The 17487-nt window shown below is 29.0% G+C and overlaps 1 protein-coding gene across 1 annotated transcript; it reads left to right on the top strand.

The window, feature by feature from the left end:
* Positions 1-2551: 2551 nt before the first annotated feature.
* Positions 2552-5407, top strand: LOC112771203 (O-fucosyltransferase 36). Its single transcript, XM_025815854.3, has 3 exons — positions 2552-4163; positions 4363-4612; positions 4975-5407. The coding sequence occupies exons 1-3, from the start codon at positions 2944-2946 to the stop codon at positions 5149-5151; spliced, it is 1647 nt and encodes a 548-aa protein (XP_025671639.1). The 5' UTR covers positions 2552-2943; the 3' UTR covers positions 5152-5407.
* The last annotated feature ends 12080 nt before the right edge of the window (positions 5408-17487 follow it).

The raw sequence follows: 17487 nt of genomic DNA, 5'->3' as shown, positions 1-17487 counted from the left end.
TTATCTTTTTGTTAATATATTATTAATTTTTCAAATTTATTAGATAAGTATTTTTTTATTTTAATGTTGATGTGATTTTATTTATATTATATTTTATTAAAATTAAAATTATTATAAACTAAAATATCATTCAAAAAATAATGATGATAACATTATTCTGATTCAAAAATATATATATAAATCAAAATACATGTTAGTTATTTACAAAAGATAATTTTTACTTAAATATCATGGATATTCATATTTGTCTTCATCTTTTTTAAGTAGTAAGCCAAAATATAAATCTAAATACGAAGAGTTCTTTATTTTTTTATAAATAGTGAAAAAATAAAATAAATAAGAATGCTTATTTTTTTCGTTTTAAACATCAAAATATAAGAATAATTAATAAATAAAATAGAAAATTATAAAAATTGTGTATCTGAACAAAATCCTTCTTAATTCATCGTACATCTTCTTATTAATAACTTTTTTAGTCTTAAAAAACTGTCAGATTTATTGACCATAAAAATAAATATATAAACCCTTCAAGATTATTCAATTAAAAATGATGTGTAATAAAATCAAAATAAAATTTAAAAATATTATTTACAAATTAACTATTTATAAACGTTATTAAGTTTAATTATTTATTTTTAATTCGTATTTAATTTGAAGACGAGATAAAAATTTATATTCAAAACACTCTCTATCTTCATGCATAATTTCAATGGTTAAAAATATTTTATTTTATAATTTTATATTTAATTTTTTTAATTATCTTTAGTTTTATTATTTTTTAAAATTATTAATTTATATTTTTATTATATCTCTTACTATATCAAACACTATTCTTTCTCTTGTTATTATTTTCTATACACATACCTGTATGTCATTGTCTCATCGCCGTTATTATTATTATTATATATTATCTTGTTCTCCTTTCTCGTTTTTTCTTTTTCCTTCCATCTTCTTTTCACCCGACCGTCCGTAATTAATTATCATCAAGTATTATTATCACAAATTTTAATCTTGTCTATCACTTTGATTTATAACCATCTATTCCGTTAATTTTTATGAGTTGTTGAAGTTTCGCTAAAAAAAGTAAGACATAAAGCATTTAATTTTATATTTAATTTTTAAAATTTTTTTAATTTCATTATTTTTCTAAATTATTAATTTATAATTTTTATTATATCCCCTTACTATATCAAACATTATTCTTTCTCTTATTATTATTATTCTCTATACACATACCTATCATTGTCTAATGACTGTTATTATATTACTTTGTTCTTTCTCGTTTTTTTTTTCTCTTTCCACCTTCTCTTCACCCACCGTAATTAATTATCACTATTTATATGTTATATCTTTTATATGTTAATCAAATAACCAGTGCCATATACCAAACAAATGATATTATAGAAGTCAAAATAAATTATATTTTTGTAATATAATTCATTTATTTTAGTTTAATTTAAAAATAAATATATTCATGTACTCAAATTTTAAATATAATACTCTGTATAACTAATAATTTAAAAATAAAAAAATAATATTATCACATATGAAGTAAATTTAAAAAGAAAAAAAATGAATTTAACAAAATATTAGACTTTTCAATTCGTCATTGATAAGTACAGACATATTTAAAAAAAAATACATATAATATGAAAAAAATTAGTTCTTCCTTGGTAAAAGAAAAAGATAGAACATTATCTTTTGTACGTAAAATATTGGGAACAAATTAAAAAAAGTAAAAGAACCATGAAAATATTAATTAGATAAGTAAATTAAAGAGGAAAAAAATATAGGTAGAAGTTATACGTGAACGTAGTAACTGCAATAAAACTAAATAAAATTTGTAACGATGAATGTGATGAAATCGATAGCGTTGAAGGTAAAAAAATAATGGCAACAAGAAAAATATAACAACGTGTATTAGGAGGTAAAAAAAGAACCAGTAAAATAGATGAAATTATAAAAAAAATAAAAAAGATATATTTTTTATGATTATAAAAAAAATTCTAATAAAATAATTAGAATGAGGCTAAACTACTGAACAAACCATCAGAGTACAGTACTCACAGATATACTTAAAACAACACTATACAAACAAAGACCAATATAAAATTAAACAAAACATAATTTAAATGAATACCTCCGAATATAATAAGATCTATACAAAAAAAACTATTTATCACCACTGGTTAAACACTTGTTGGCTTCTAATTTTTTTTTTCATTTCATATATGGCCACGAAAATAAATCTTTTGACATCATCTTTATCTAGTTTAAGATGTCAAAAAAAACTTCTTTAAATAATTGTGCGGTACAGAGAAGAGTTTATAAGATAAAGGAGAATCAGAATAAAATAAAAAAAAAATAAAAAAAGAGAGATTGTGGGAGTAAAGAATTGAATAGAAGTTAAGTGGTAACTGTTAGTGAAATAAGTAACTGTATAATATTTTTTAATTATGTTAGTAGGGTTAAAATAGGAAATAGAAAATTGGACACCAAACCTCCATGTTTTGGCATTATATATTATTATAGAATTATAGATATAGATATTATAGATTATAGATATTGTTATAAATAACCGAATACCCAAAAAATAAAGTATATTACATACAAATATACAATTCTTTTTGAGCGCACTGGTGCAGTGGTGCGTCAAAATTGTTTTGGGCGCTTCGGTGACAAAACATAGGTTGCGCACCTAATCCGTGTCCCTCCTCTTCTCGCTAACCGCCACTTACTCACTAAACCGAGTCACTTTCACCGACAAATCGACTCAGTGACTCACCAACGATTCACTCACTCGCTCTCTGGCTCACTCACATGGCTGGATCTTCTGCAACTGCAACCTCTTTGGCTCTACCATTTCTGCTACTGCTACTCACTCACTGACTCCTTCACTCGCTTCTTCATCACACTGCCGCTGTGGCTAACAAACTAAACCACATGGATTCGTCTTCCGACGACGAAGACGACCGCCACAACCTCATCGACCAAAACGTTAGAAAGCCTCCCACTCTTCCCTCCACCTCCACCACCGCCGGCGCCGCCGCTTTCCACGTCGAAGATATCAGCTCGAGCTCTCGGCGATTCCAGCTCCGGAAGAGGTACATTTTCTTGATCCTCGTCGTCATCGCCGTCGTTCTCTTCTTCTCTATCACCGAAATTCGCCATGGCCCTATCGCCAGCTTCTCCTCCGATTATCTCTCCGGTCAAATGAAGGAATCTGAATTGCGCGCCATTAACCTCTTGCGGGAGCAGCAACTAGGGCTCTTAACCGCTTGGAATCGAACTTTTCAGCACAATGCGTCATATTCCGATCCAAATCAATTGGAGGATCTGAAATCGGCGCTGTTCAAACAGATCTCTCTTAACCGAGAGATTCAGCAGGTTCTGCTGAATCCGCATCGAACAGGTAACACAAATGAGCCTGATTTCGATTTTAGAAATCCTAATTTGTTCGGTGGAGTTAGTTACAATAGGTGTAGAACAGTGGATCAGAACTTCTCACAGAGAAAAACCATTGATTGGAACCCTAAAGATGGTAAATTCTTGCTTGCTGTATGCGTTTCTGGCCAAATGTCAAACCATTTGATTTGTTTGGAAAAACATATGTTCTTTGCTGCAATTCTTAGTAGGACTCTGGTGATTCCAAGTTCCAAAATTGATTATCAGTATGACAGGGTAATTGACATTGATCAGATTAACAAGTGTTTGGGAAAAAAAGTTGTGATTTCCTTTGAGGAATTTGCAAATGCTAAGAAGGATCATTTGCACATTAATAGTTTCCTGTGTTATTTCTCTCTGCCACAGCCTTGTTATCTTGACGATGATCATTTGAAGAAGTTGGGGTCTTTGGGTTTGTCAATGAGCAAGCCTGAGCCTGTTTGGCAGGAAGATACTCGGAAGCCAACACCAAAGACGATTAAGGATGTTCTGGATAAGTTCGGTCATGATGATGATGTTATGGCTATTGGGGATGTTTTCTTTGCTGATTTGGAGAATCAGTGGGTAATGCAACCAGGTGGCCCTATTGCTCACAAGTGCAAGACTCTGATTGAACCTAGCCGCCTCATTGTGCTCACTGCTCAGCGATTTGTTCAGACCTTCCTGGGAAAGAAGTTCATCGCCTTGCATTTTCGAAGACATGGCTTCTTAAAATTCTGGTGAGCCATTATGATATCAGTGGAATAAAGCTTGAGTCATTATTGTTCTCATCGTTGGAGTTTTATGATATTGGTCTATATGAAGTTTGAGTATGATAGTGGTAAACTCTGCCTGCATCTGCATGCTTTTTTCGATTGCTGAATTTTTTTTCCTTAAAAAAAGTTACTACTAATGATTGATTACTTCGCATGTTTACAGTAATCTTAAGAAACCAAGTTGCTTTTACCCAATTCCTCAAGCTGCAGATTGCATCTTGAGGGTGGTTGAAACGGCCGATGCACCTGTCATTTATCTTTCTACCGATGCTGCAGAAAGCGAGACTGGTCTGCTTCAGTCAATGGTTGTGCTGGATGGCAAGCCTGTTCTGCTTGTAAAACGCCCTGCTCGTGACTCAGCAGAGAAATGGGATGCTTTGTTATATAGGAGTGGCATTGAGGGGGACTCACAGGTGAGATAACAATATATTCCTTTTCTTTGGTTTTGAAAATTAGGAAATGAAAGATCGAGAACTTTTAGGTGCTCCTGCAAGTTTTTACTTTTCAACTTAGAATTGAGTTGGATTGGGAATAGAAGTTTAAGGGTACCCGAAGGAGCCATAAGTTTATGTATGACAATCACGAAAAAAGAAAGACATCTGCGATGGCACTTGGCAGTGTATTGCTATATACTCGTTTTTCACTAAAAACATTTTTGTTTGGTTGGATTATTATGCAATTGAAAATATATCAGTGAGAAGCTTTTATATGCGGTGATAACTCTTCCTTGAAAATTGTTTTGTTGATATGAGTTTTGAATGTTTCCACACTGAAGGTTGAAGCTATGTTAGACAAAACGATATGTGCGATGTCTACAGTGTTCATCGGAGCCCCTGGTTCCACTTTCACCGAAGATATCCTGCGGCTGAGAAAGGATTGGGGATCAGCATCGTTGTGCGATGAGTACCTTTGCCAAGGTGAAGAACCAAACTTTATAGCAGAAAATGAATGAGGATAAAGACCATTTTTTTGTGCCTTGACGCAAGACCAGTTATGCTTGTTGCTCTATTATAGGTTTGATTGGGAATTTTGTCAATTGTCAATGTGAGAGTAATCATGTATGATAATAGAATTAGCCAATTTTATTCATTAAGTTTTGCTTGTTATGCATATTCTTTCATTAATGGAACCTCGTATTGGTACCTAATAAGGATTGCATCTTGAGAGCTTTGCCCAAAGGGGATTATAGTAGTAAAATTGTTCGATTATGATGTGCTCATTTCATACTTTAACTATTTTGGAATAGATTAGGATAACATGGAAACATTTGCAATTTATTTGTTAATTAAATGACTATCTTAAAGTAAGAAACCTCCATGTGACATTACCTTTCCAGTATTTTAAGCAAGTAGTAGGTGGCAATGTAATAATATATTAATACTTTTTTTGCTTACGTGCCTTGACCACTAAGGAAACAATTTTATTTGTTGTGTCATTGACTCATTGACTCATTCATTTCATTTCTCACCATCAATCTACACTACTCTGACAGCGAATTCGGATTTGCAGCATTATCCTATTTAATTTAGGAATGAAAGGTGACCAATCCAAGTTTCATTGTCCTTATTACATTGCATCCAAAAAGTCAATGATAAATCAGTTTTAATCAAGTTATCAAACCATCATATTTATCTGGCAAATTATCTGACACAACCTTTGAGAAGCGAATTTAGTAGCAGATTATATGGCAAAGCAGGGCCAGGTTCTGCCGTTAGGGATTCATATTTATGATATCCCTCTTCTGCCACAGGGTATTCTCTTATTTCTGATTGTATTAGTGTTGTTAGGACAAGGAACTCTGTCTAGGTTTCCCTTGATTTTTCTCCTTTGTTGTTTGGGATCTTGACTCCTCCCCCTCCACCAAAAAAGAAAAAACCCATCATAATCATCATAAAACAATAATATAGTTAATATAATACAACTACTTAAATAAAGATGTCTTTATATAACAATAAAACACAGCATTTGTATAAAAAAATGTCATATACTAATTTCTTTTTCCTTTTGCTTTTTAAATTTCTTTAGAAGTACGTTTTAAGACTCGCATAAGAAGATTAAAATCCATAATATAATGATTAAAAACATCCAATTTCATAGTTTTTTTTTACGAATATATATAATTTCATGAGACTATCGTTTCTCTCTACCTTTTTGCTTGTTCTCCTATGTTGATGATGGCAAGCTTATTAAAAGCTTTAATTTGTTACAGAAGCAATCTATGTTCTTGTATCTTCTATTTAATATTTAATATATTTTTAATATATATAATAGTTATAGACTTATAGTTATGGAGTTCAGTACACGAGGCAAAAAACAGTGTTTCCTCTAATTTAGCATCATCGGTGGTGACAACACGTGGCCGTCAAAGAACAATGTTTTTTTAGTATTGACCATCATGACAGAATCTTTAAATCTAAAAGTTTCCAAATTTGAATTATTTTAAAATCAAAGACCAACAACGATTTATTCCAAGTTTGGATTAACGTAATTATAAAGTACAACATCTTTATAAAAAAAAAAAATACTAGATTGAATTTAAATTTAAATTTGAATATCAAATGAAAGAATAAAATATCTTAGTTATTTATTATGATATCGTTACAAAAAATTAGATTTAATTTAAATATTAGTTAAAAAATTACAATATCTTTTTGATTTATTAGGATATCTTTATAAAAAAATAGATTTTTTGTTATCTTTATTTGGTATCTATAAATAATAGTGTTTATCATGAAATTTTAAATTTAACACTTTTTTTTTCAATCACTGCAAATCAGAGGAGCAGAGAATATGAATAAAGTAATTACACTTATTTTTGTTAAATGATCGGATGATTAGTCTTTTGTAAATTTTGTTTAGTAATTTTTTTAGTCTAATAAAAATACTGAAATTTAGTTGGTTTGAACATGGACTTTTTTTTGCCTTGGATGAGAAGGTAATCTATGTTTTGGGCTACAATACACGAATATGCATTACTTTCTTGGCATACTCTATTTAACATGTCTTTAATTATCTTTTGTGATGTTTATAGTTGCTGTGTTGTTACCTTAGTATACAAGTAACGCGTCTTATTTTATGGCATCTTGTAGCTTGGAAAGGGTGTTGCCGAGGCACTGTCGACGATGATTCACGAAGCTGTTAGTTCTCCCAGAAATTGTGAAAACGGTTGGTTCCTCACCAAAAGGTGGGAGTGACGGTGTAAAGCTTACACCGCCGTCGGACACTTCGAAACGTGTAAAGCTTTCGAATGCTCCAGTTGTTACTCCGCTGTCGAACCCTTTGAAAGAAATACTTGATGTCAATCCCTCAATGTGTTTGGGTGACGAACTAGTCACAAAGAAGAGTACTTGGAGGTACAAGGAAAAAAAACGTGGATTACCGGTCACCGCAGTTACGGTTTTATCTTTTTATTTTTAAATAACAACTATTAAATACCACCTAGATTGCATTTGATCAAAATAGTACATACTAGATGGTGTTATAGTTCACAAAGTACAACATGATGTCTAGCTTTATTGTTGAGTATTTTAGGCTCCTGAGTACCAATTTTTTTTGTCATCAAATTGTGCTTGTTAGTGACATTGGAAGGTTGATTAGAACCCTTGTTAATATTAGGGAGCTAAATTTCATTTGCTTATATTAGAATTTGATTTGTTGATGTCGTAAAAAACTGATCATTTGAGATGACATTATTAATAAATAAGTAACAGTGCCTAAAGTAATTATCATATTTTTTAGAGTTGCAGAAAGAATTGCAATTTGCGGAGAAGCTTCCTCGTCCATGGCTTTACTACAACAACTACGGTCCAAATATGGACGGGAATGACATACCACACGTGTGAGTACTTAACTTTTCGGATAACATTAGTAGATGAAAAAAAATATCTGACTGATTTTGTGTGTACACTTTGAGTAAATAAATATTGTCTAATTTTTTACATGCCGTTTGTTTAATCTTCCTTCTATTTTAAAAAATTAGACTATGTTTATTTACTCAAAGTGTACACACAAAATCAGCCAGATATTTTTTTTCATCTACTAACGTTATCCGAAAAGTTAAGTACTTGATATGTCATCCCCGTCCATATTTGGACCATAGTTGTTGTAGTAAAGTCATGTACACCCTAGAGGAAGCTTCTTCACAAATTGCAATTCTTTCTGCAACACCAAGAAATATGATAATTATTTTAGGCATTGTTACTTATTTATCAATAATGTCATCTCAAATGATCAACTTTTCACGACATCAACAAATCAAATTCTTATATAAGCAAATGAAATTTAGCTCCCTAATATTAACAAGGTTCTAATCAACCTTCCAATGTCATTAACAGGCACAATTTGATGACAAAAAAAAGAAACTGGTACTCAGGAGCCTAAAATACTCAACAATGAAGCTAGATATCATGTTGTACTTTGTGAACTATAACACCATCTAGTGTGTACTATTTTGATCAAATGCAATCTAGGTGGTATTTAATAGTTTTTATTTAAAAATAAAAAAGATAAAACCTTAATTGCGGTGACCAGTAATCCACGCTTTTTTCCCTTCCACCTCCAAGTACTCTTCTTTGTGACTGGTTCGTCACCCAAACACATTGAGGGATTGGCATTAAGTATTTTTTTCAAAGGGTCCGACAGCGGAGCACAACTAGAGCAGTATTCGAAAGCTTTACACGTTTCACACGTTTCGAAGTGTCCGACGGCGCTGTAACAACTGGAGTAGTATTCGAAAGTTTTACACCGTCACTTCCACTTTTTGGTGAGGAACCAATCGTTTTCACAATTTCTGGGAGAACTGCTGTTATCCCTTGCACAACAACTTCGTGAATCATCGTTGATAGTGCCTCGGCAACACCCTTTCCAAGCTACAAGATGTCATAAAATAAGACGCGTTACTTGTACACTAAGGTAACAACACAGCAACTATAAACATCACAAAAGATAATTAAAGACATGTTAAATAGAGTATGCTAAGAAAGTAATGCATATTTGGATATTGTAGCCCAAAAAATAGATTACCTTCTCATCCAAAGCGGAAAAGTCCATGTTTGATTCTTCCTCCAATGTGTATACTCAAGCCAAATAAATTTCAGTATTTTTATTAGACTAAAAAAAACTACTAAACAGAATTTACAAAAGACTAATAATCCGATCATTTAACAAAAACAAGCGTGATTACCTTACTCATATTCTCTGCTCCTTTGATCTGCAGTGATTGAAAAAAAAATGTTAAGTTTAAAACTTCATGATAAACACTGTTATTTATAGAGATAACGAACAAAGATAACAAAAAATTTATTTTTTTTATAGAGATATCCTAATAAATCAAAAAGATATTATAATTTTTTAACTAATATTCAAATTAAATCTAATTTTTTGTAACGATATCATAACAAATAACTAAAATATTTTATTTTTTCACTTGATATTCAAATTTAAATTTAAATTCAATCTAGTATTTTTTTTATAAAGATGTTGTACTTTATAATTACGTTAATCCAAATTTGGAATAAATCGTTGTTGGTCTTTGATTTTAAAATAATTCAAACTTGGAAACTTTTAAATTTAAAGATTCTGTGATGATGGTCAGTAGTTTTTATATTTGCTATTTTGGTTTTTTATTTTTTTTCTTATTCATATATTATATTTTCTTTTTTTTTTTGGGTCAAATTCTCTTTCCTTTAAAAACCAGATTCTCTATAACTTCAGAATAACACAAATCAAACGAATTTTTTATTAATATAAATACAAATGGACTTATGCGCGTCCATTTCGCAACATAAAAGCCTATTTCACATCAATTTTATTTTTTCAAATTGTTTATCATTCAATTCAAAACCGTATGGACATTCACTTCTTGTTATTTTCTTAGTAAATGATTAAAAAATAAAAAGTTTTTCTTAGCATTGTTTTTGGAGTATATGATTATATTATTAGGAGAAACTAAATATTCTCATTTATTACTATTATACTTTTTTTAAATTATACAAATTATACTATAATTTTATAAATAATGTTTTTAAATTATAAAATCAAAGTATTGTATTATTAATGAATAGTTTTGTTCTATTAATATAAATATTATACAATTATTTTATGAAAGTAATTAAAAAATTTTTACCAAAAATATCTCTATAAAAAAGTTAGCAGCTTTGCAAATTTTTGCATAATAAAATCATTGGAGCCTACGATTATACATTAACTCTAAGTCAAAAATACTTTGAGAGAGAACGGATGATTTTTTATACAAAATTAGAAGATACATCGAAAATACATTTATGAAGACGGTCCAGTTCCAAAAGTATTTATCTACACTTCCTTAACTATTATGTAATTTAAAAAAATAAAATCTCTCAAAATACCACTATCTTTGGCAAAGAGAAATTAATGTCACCTAAACAAATATAAAAGAGTTACAATAATTTGTCAAATTTCAGACGAAATTCATTCCGTCTGAATGACTTTTTAATTTTGGACAAATTTAAGACAAATGTCGAACAACTTTTAGTGGAGGTATTGAAATAATATGTTCTGTCCTAAATTTGTCTAAATTTTGGCACCAAATTTTTTTTGGTTGGCGCCAAAATTTTCATACAGATTAGCAACACATTTTGAAAAAAACTATAATTCGTCCGTATTCCATCTAAATATGCGCAATAACTTCAGACAGATCTGGGACGTATTTTGAAAAATGTTAATTGTATCCCAAATTTGTCTATAATTAGTCTTAAATGCTTTTACTATAGCTAACCTTTTGAAGTAGCTAAAATTTTTGCCCACAGATTTGGGACGAAAATAACATCATTTATAAATTCCGTTTGAAAGTGCATCAGTTTTCAAACACATTTCAAATGTTTATTGAAAAATTTTAACATTTAGTATACAACTATTGTCTATATATTAAATTAGTCTATGATTTATCGCAAATATTTTTACTATTCTAAAATTAATTTTTTTCCTAACATAACCTTAATTATATAACTTATGAAAAGGTACAATTTTTTGTTTCTAAGACTCAATTCCAAAACCTCTTGATCAAAATATGAAATAATCATCACAATAGTTAACATCTCATTTATTATTATACATATTTTTAAAAATTGAATTAATAGGTGCGTTAGTGTTTATTTATACACCCGTCTTTTATAGCAATTGAAATTTTTTCCTTTGCAAAATTAGTTTAATGTGTTTTAACATTATTCATATATTAGGAACATTATTTTTTAACTCACAAAAAGTATAGAATAAAATAAAATAAAAGTAAAACCAAACAAAATTCGATAGAATACATATACCCTAGATAACACTCATATTTTTTGTTATTTTGAAGAACGTTATTTTTTGTTTCGAATTTATTCTTTCATTTTTTTTTGTTAGATTTAATCATATTTATGGGTATTTTTTTATTCTTTTATTTTTATTATATTTAATATTAAATTTTTAATACAAATTGTTATATATCATGTTATATTTAATTTTTATTTTTTTAGTTACCTCATATTATTTTTAAATTTATTCTTTTCTTACTTTGACTTTATTTTATGTCATAAAAAAGATTTTTATTTTCTTTTAGTACCATATTAAGTTCACATTAATAAATGAGTTCAAATTATAGTTCAAAATCCATTCCAAAGATCATAACCTTAACTTATTAAACTGTTAACGAACCAAGTTATAATAACGGTTTGTCTTGACTCAGTTACAAATCTATAAACGAATCAAATTAAAGTTGTCACTACTATATTAATACTGAATTATAGTTGCATTAATTCGTTAGTATTTTATTTTAAATTTGTTCCTATTTAAAAATATTATCTAAATTTATTTAACACTATAATATTGTATCATAAGTAACCTAACTAATAACATTAAGCAAAAAAAATAATAAATTAACGAAATTAATTTTTTTCTACTACTTAGATTAATAGTTGGTGTAACAATTTTTTTTGTAAGTATTAATATACTATTAATATTTTTTTTCCTTCCAGAAACCTTTTTACTTAAATGAAAGTATTTTATGATATACTATATTATTTTGTAAAATAATATAATATTATAACTATTTATAATATCTTGGATTTCTTATCTTTATATTTTTATAACTAGTAATATTTTTGCGTAAGTACACAAATATATTCTTAGCTTCTTTTTTTATTTATTTTTTTCTATAAACATATTACAATTGTTAATTTTTTATCGTAGTCAAGAAGATGGTCTGAATTTGTGTGATTTTTGTACATCCAGTCTGGTCAGGATATTTTTATTGGTTGTAGTTACAAAAAGATTACTAATGTATAAATATCTAAGGTATAGAATTCAATACCATATATATTATTTAAATAACTGAATTCTAATATTAGGATTTGATTAGTTTAATATCCAAAAAACTGTTCTAATTTAATGCTAGTTATACTACACATAAATTATACTAGTTATACTACAATTATAGTTAATTATTTGTTCTTAGTCTAAAGAATCAAATTATGATATCGTTAATTAATAATATATTCTCTAATTTTAAAAACATTATGGTTAAATGAATATACTCTAATTACGGAAATTAATATAATAAAGTAATTTTTTTTTGAATTTTGAGAATAGAACAACATTTTAAAATTAATTTAAGGAATTTAAATCTTGTAATTGGTTAGTTTTAGATAGTTATATTAGGTTATGTTAATATTTTGTTTCCTAATGTGTTAGAAAATATTTTATTTTGATATCCTTTATTATAGCATTAATCAATAATTTTTTTTAATCTTAAATAATATTATACTTACGAAAAGAACGTGAATTTTAAATTAATTAATGGTAACATTGGATATGATTATATTATTAGAAGAAAGATAATATTTTTATTTATTACTAATTATACCTCCTTTAGATTATACAAATTATACTATAATTATATAATTTCTTTGTTTTTAAATTAAAAAATCAAATTGAGGTCTATCACGAGACACCAATAATCTACTAGGCCAAGCCTTACAATAGGGCACAAAGTCTTTGCATTACATCAAATCCATGCCACAACACCAAACTTAACCAACTCTCTAACTCTTCTTCTAACAAAATTTTGTAACTCCTCCGCCATTGAATTGTCAAAGAAGCTTGAAACGTCATTATTACAAGCTGCTGTGGAGCTCATCGTCATTGATTCTGCATAAACACTACTAAATCATGGTCTGCTGCAACATGAGACACCAAGAAATATGCAAGTAAATATGCTATTGCTATTAAGGCAACTGCGGCCAAGATTTCAGAACTTGTGTCAAGAAAATCAATTTAAAACCAAAATGACAACTAACAATTGCCTTAAAGCTACCAACTATATAAATGGAATATCTAATGCTTCACTATTCTCGAAGTATGAACTTCAAAAGTCACTGATGAATATCAAAACTGAATACACCGGACATGATTTTCTCTATATTTTTTTTAATATAACACTTTGAAAAGAGACAAAATACAACTGTTGAGAAATTAATACTTTGTCCTGCTCCTTTTCTCTCAAGACAGGAGAAAGGGGGCAGATCTACTCTGACACAATAATCACAGAAGTGCCTCCAAGAGTTGGTTTGGTTTTTGTATAACTTATTTGTGAAGGTAAAAAAAAAAGTGCAATTTATCAATTTTTCAACAGATTAATGTCAGAAAACCATACATCTTCTAAGTAAATAGTAAATACCAACATCTAGGGGTGCACAGACCCGGCCCGACCCGAAGGCCTGACCCAGTCCCGAATACTTTAGGGGTTAATTTGGTGTGATTTCATCGGGTTTAGGACCGGGTAAGGGCCTCAAAAATAGACCCGGTCATTATTTCGGGTCGGGTCCGAGCCATAGCTCGGGTCACCCGAAGTCGGCCCGGTGGCCCGGTCATCATACACAATTATTATTTTGTGTTATTAGTGATGGATCATGACTATTCTTTTGTGGAATTTAAGTATTGTAAACCTTAATATTTTGTGCTATTAGTCATTATAAGACTATAAGTTAATGTTTTATCTTTAGAATGCATAAGACTTTAGACTAATGCATAATATTGTGTTATTTGTATTGATTTAAATATTTGGTATTATTAGACAATATTAGTATTGATTGTGGTTTTGCTTTAGTATTGATTGTGGTTATGCTTTAATTTTAAAGAAGGGTTGGTTCTTGTTATATTTTTCTAAGTGAATTTTACCATGTTAAATAATGGTTGGAGTCTTAAAAATTTGGATATTTTTACATGCTAGCTTACAAGAAGGTATCAACATAATGTAATGTTAACGGTCCGATTTTCACCCGATTTTCACCCGGTATAATTGTGGCCCGAAAGTGTATTGGTTTCATCGGGTCTAGGGTCGGGTTCGGGTCTAATAATTAGACCCGGTATATATTTCGGGTCGGGTCTGGGTCACATCAAACCCGACTTCACCCGGCCCATGTGCACCCCTACCAACATCTAAGTTTGATAACCCTCTAGCAAGAATAAGCCAAATAGTTAATAATAAGTCAATAAGCAAATATATCCACTCATCACAATTCTTAGATGGAAAATACATATTAGTGATCCAAATCATATACCCTATACTTGATTTGGCTGCGACTGAAGATAGATCTGCAGATACTTATGAATCATGGAAATCAGTAATATACTCTGGTGTCCCATCACTACGTTATGATTCGTCTGTAAAAACAATTGCAATGAAAAGGACTAATAATGGTCTTGATAGTACCTAGTTACAGATATACTTATTAGCTACTTACTCTTGTGAATATAGTAAAACTTGTAAGTTAAGGGAAGAGGTAAGACAACTTCACGTGAAAAAGCAAATCGAAAATACTAAATCAGTTTGATCTAAGGTAACCATGATAGTCAAATAGGCCCGAGAAAAAAATGTATGCTATATCTATGATTGCCAATGGTGAAATAATAATATAAGCATGGATAGATTTCTCAAAACAACAATGTTAATATTTTTTTATACAGAACAAAAATAATTTAATTTTGATACACCTTTTATGTAAAACAATTTTAAACTAACATTGCACCAAAACTCATAAGACAAGGAATAATTATTTTTTGAGAAAAGCACCAAACAAATATAAAGAATTGCGGAGCCAACGACAATCGTGACGGTCATGCGAGCACCAGAAAAAATAGAAAATTCAGATCCATACTCGTTTTATCATTCTTAAATTATCCCCACAACTTCAAAAACTATACTTCCAACCCCAATTGTCCAATCCAATTACAGTGAACAACCACCACAATAGAAGAAATAGATACATGTATGCTAATGTGTATTACTTCTAATTATAAATAAAAGTCACTCGCTTTGTTCATATCTATCGCAACTCAACAATCATGCATTCACTATAGTTAAATCTCACCAATAAAAATTGGAGGCCAAAGAAGAAGTCAAATTTGCATTTGAAAGCTACAATCATATAGTTACATAAAAAAATAAAAATAGAAAATACCATTTTTCTAGAGACTGTTTTTAGTTCACTCAAATCTCAAACCTTGATAAGTAAAAAAAATATGAACAAAAGCCAGTCAATTATGAATTGAAAAACAAAAGAATGGGGCATTGGAGAAAGGTTTGAAAAACTAAAAATCCTGTATCATGAATAGGGGTCTCTTTATTTTGATGAAACGCTTGAGCAAGTGCTTGAAACAAAAAACCTGGTATCATAATCCGAAATTATTCATCGTTTTAGATTACAGAGCCATCGTAATCATAATTTAACCAAAAAGAAAATAAAAAATTATGGAATTTAAGAGAGGGAGTGGAAGTAGCGGAAGAAAATGAGAGAAGAAGCTAATAGGTACTCACTAATCGATTTCTTCGTCGTCGATAATCATACAAGCAAGGACGAGAGAGGAAGAATCGTTGCCGAAGATCTTCTCTATCGGTGTCGAAGGGTTTCTTTGCTGGGAAAGCCTTCCAGCGGCAATCTCCGGTGAGTTTAAGATTGAGCCGGTAAACAAAGAGATGAGAGCTTGAGCTTCAGTGAAAAAAGATCGAGGAAGGAGATGTTAGGGTTAGATTTTTTAATTTTTTAATTTTTGGGTCAGTTTGATAGATTAGTGAGAGATTAAGCTTGGATTTGAGTTTGGACAGAGATAAGGGATTAGGGTTAGAATTATTTTTCAGGGATTTAATTATATTTTTAAATTATTAAGAATTTAAATATCTGCAAAATAAAAAATTAAGGATATATTTATCTTTTTATAAAAAAATTTAAATATAATTCGGTTTATAATGTGTAAATTGATGGAAACAAACCAAATATAATAATTATAATACGGACAATTAGGTTTATTATTTTTGTTATAATAAATCGATTTTATTCTGATTTATTAAAAAATAGCTTATTAACCGATTTAATAAAGATGTCCAATCATATTATGACATGTATACACGTCTTTAAAAAAAAACATTTTTTTGTGTCTTTATGTAAATGACCTCCTTATTTTTAATATGAAGCAAGTTAATCCATTCATCTTCGTTCTGTTATAATATTTGAAATGTTATTTTTTAAACACTATTTTTAATAAATTACTTTTGAAAATTGCTATCCGATCCGGGGAATAAAATGTCCACAAAAGGTATTATGATGGAGGAACGAAATCTCAACAAATAATTGTCCTAGTACTAATATATGGAAAAAAATTGTGAAAAAAAATTGTAAAATGACAAAATAGATAATTAATCACTAATTCATGTTGAACTTGTAAATTTGATTAAATGTGATCCTTGTAAATTCTATTTTTTTAAGGGTAATTAAGTTTTTAATTTCTCACTTTAGAAAAATTTAAATCTAGTATATATATTTAAATACTGATACAAATAGAAAAGATAATCATATCAAAATCTGTAACAAAAATTATACTCATAAAAAAAATGATTCAAAAGATATTAACTTTTGTAAGTAATATTTGAATAAATAGAGTAAAAGGATGAATGATTAAAGTATAATTTTTAACTAATTATTTTACTAGTAATTTATTGATAATAAAATAAAATATTAATTATTAAAAATAAAAATAAAATATAAAAAATAGAGATATAATTATAATCATAGTTATTAAAATTGGATCTAATAACTAAAAAAGTAGTGAATTAAATTAGTCTAATTTAATATTTTGACCATTTAAAAAAAAAAGCATATCAAAATCAGACAGAAGCGATAATGACTGTGCTGCTTCAAAAGAAAATCTTACCTTCCAAAAGTCTAAATTAAATTTGTTTGATTGTTAATATACGATTTTAAAAAAATGATTGAGTTGA

Source organism: Arachis hypogaea, chromosome 18 (genome assembly GCF_003086295.3).
Source record: "Arachis hypogaea cultivar Tifrunner chromosome 18, arahy.Tifrunner.gnm2.J5K5, whole genome shotgun sequence".
In the NCBI taxonomy this organism is placed as follows: domain Eukaryota; kingdom Viridiplantae; phylum Streptophyta; class Magnoliopsida; order Fabales; family Fabaceae; genus Arachis; species Arachis hypogaea.
Note: the sequence above shows the minus strand (reverse complement) of the source record. Positions and strands in the feature narration are given on the sequence as shown.

Excerpts from the sequence above, each read along its gene's own strand:
- LOC112771203 (XM_025815854.3), top strand. The coding sequence starts at position 2,944 with ATGGATTCGTCTTCCGACGACGAAGACGACCGCCACAACCTCATCGAC. Across the intron at positions 4,164-4,362 it reads CATGGCTTCTTAAAATTCTG|TAATCTTAAGAAACCAAGTT; the intron begins GTGAGCCATTAT and ends GCATGTTTACAG. Across the intron at positions 4,613-4,974 it reads GCATTGAGGGGGACTCACAG|GTTGAAGCTATGTTAGACAA; the intron begins GTGAGATAACAA and ends TCCACACTGAAG.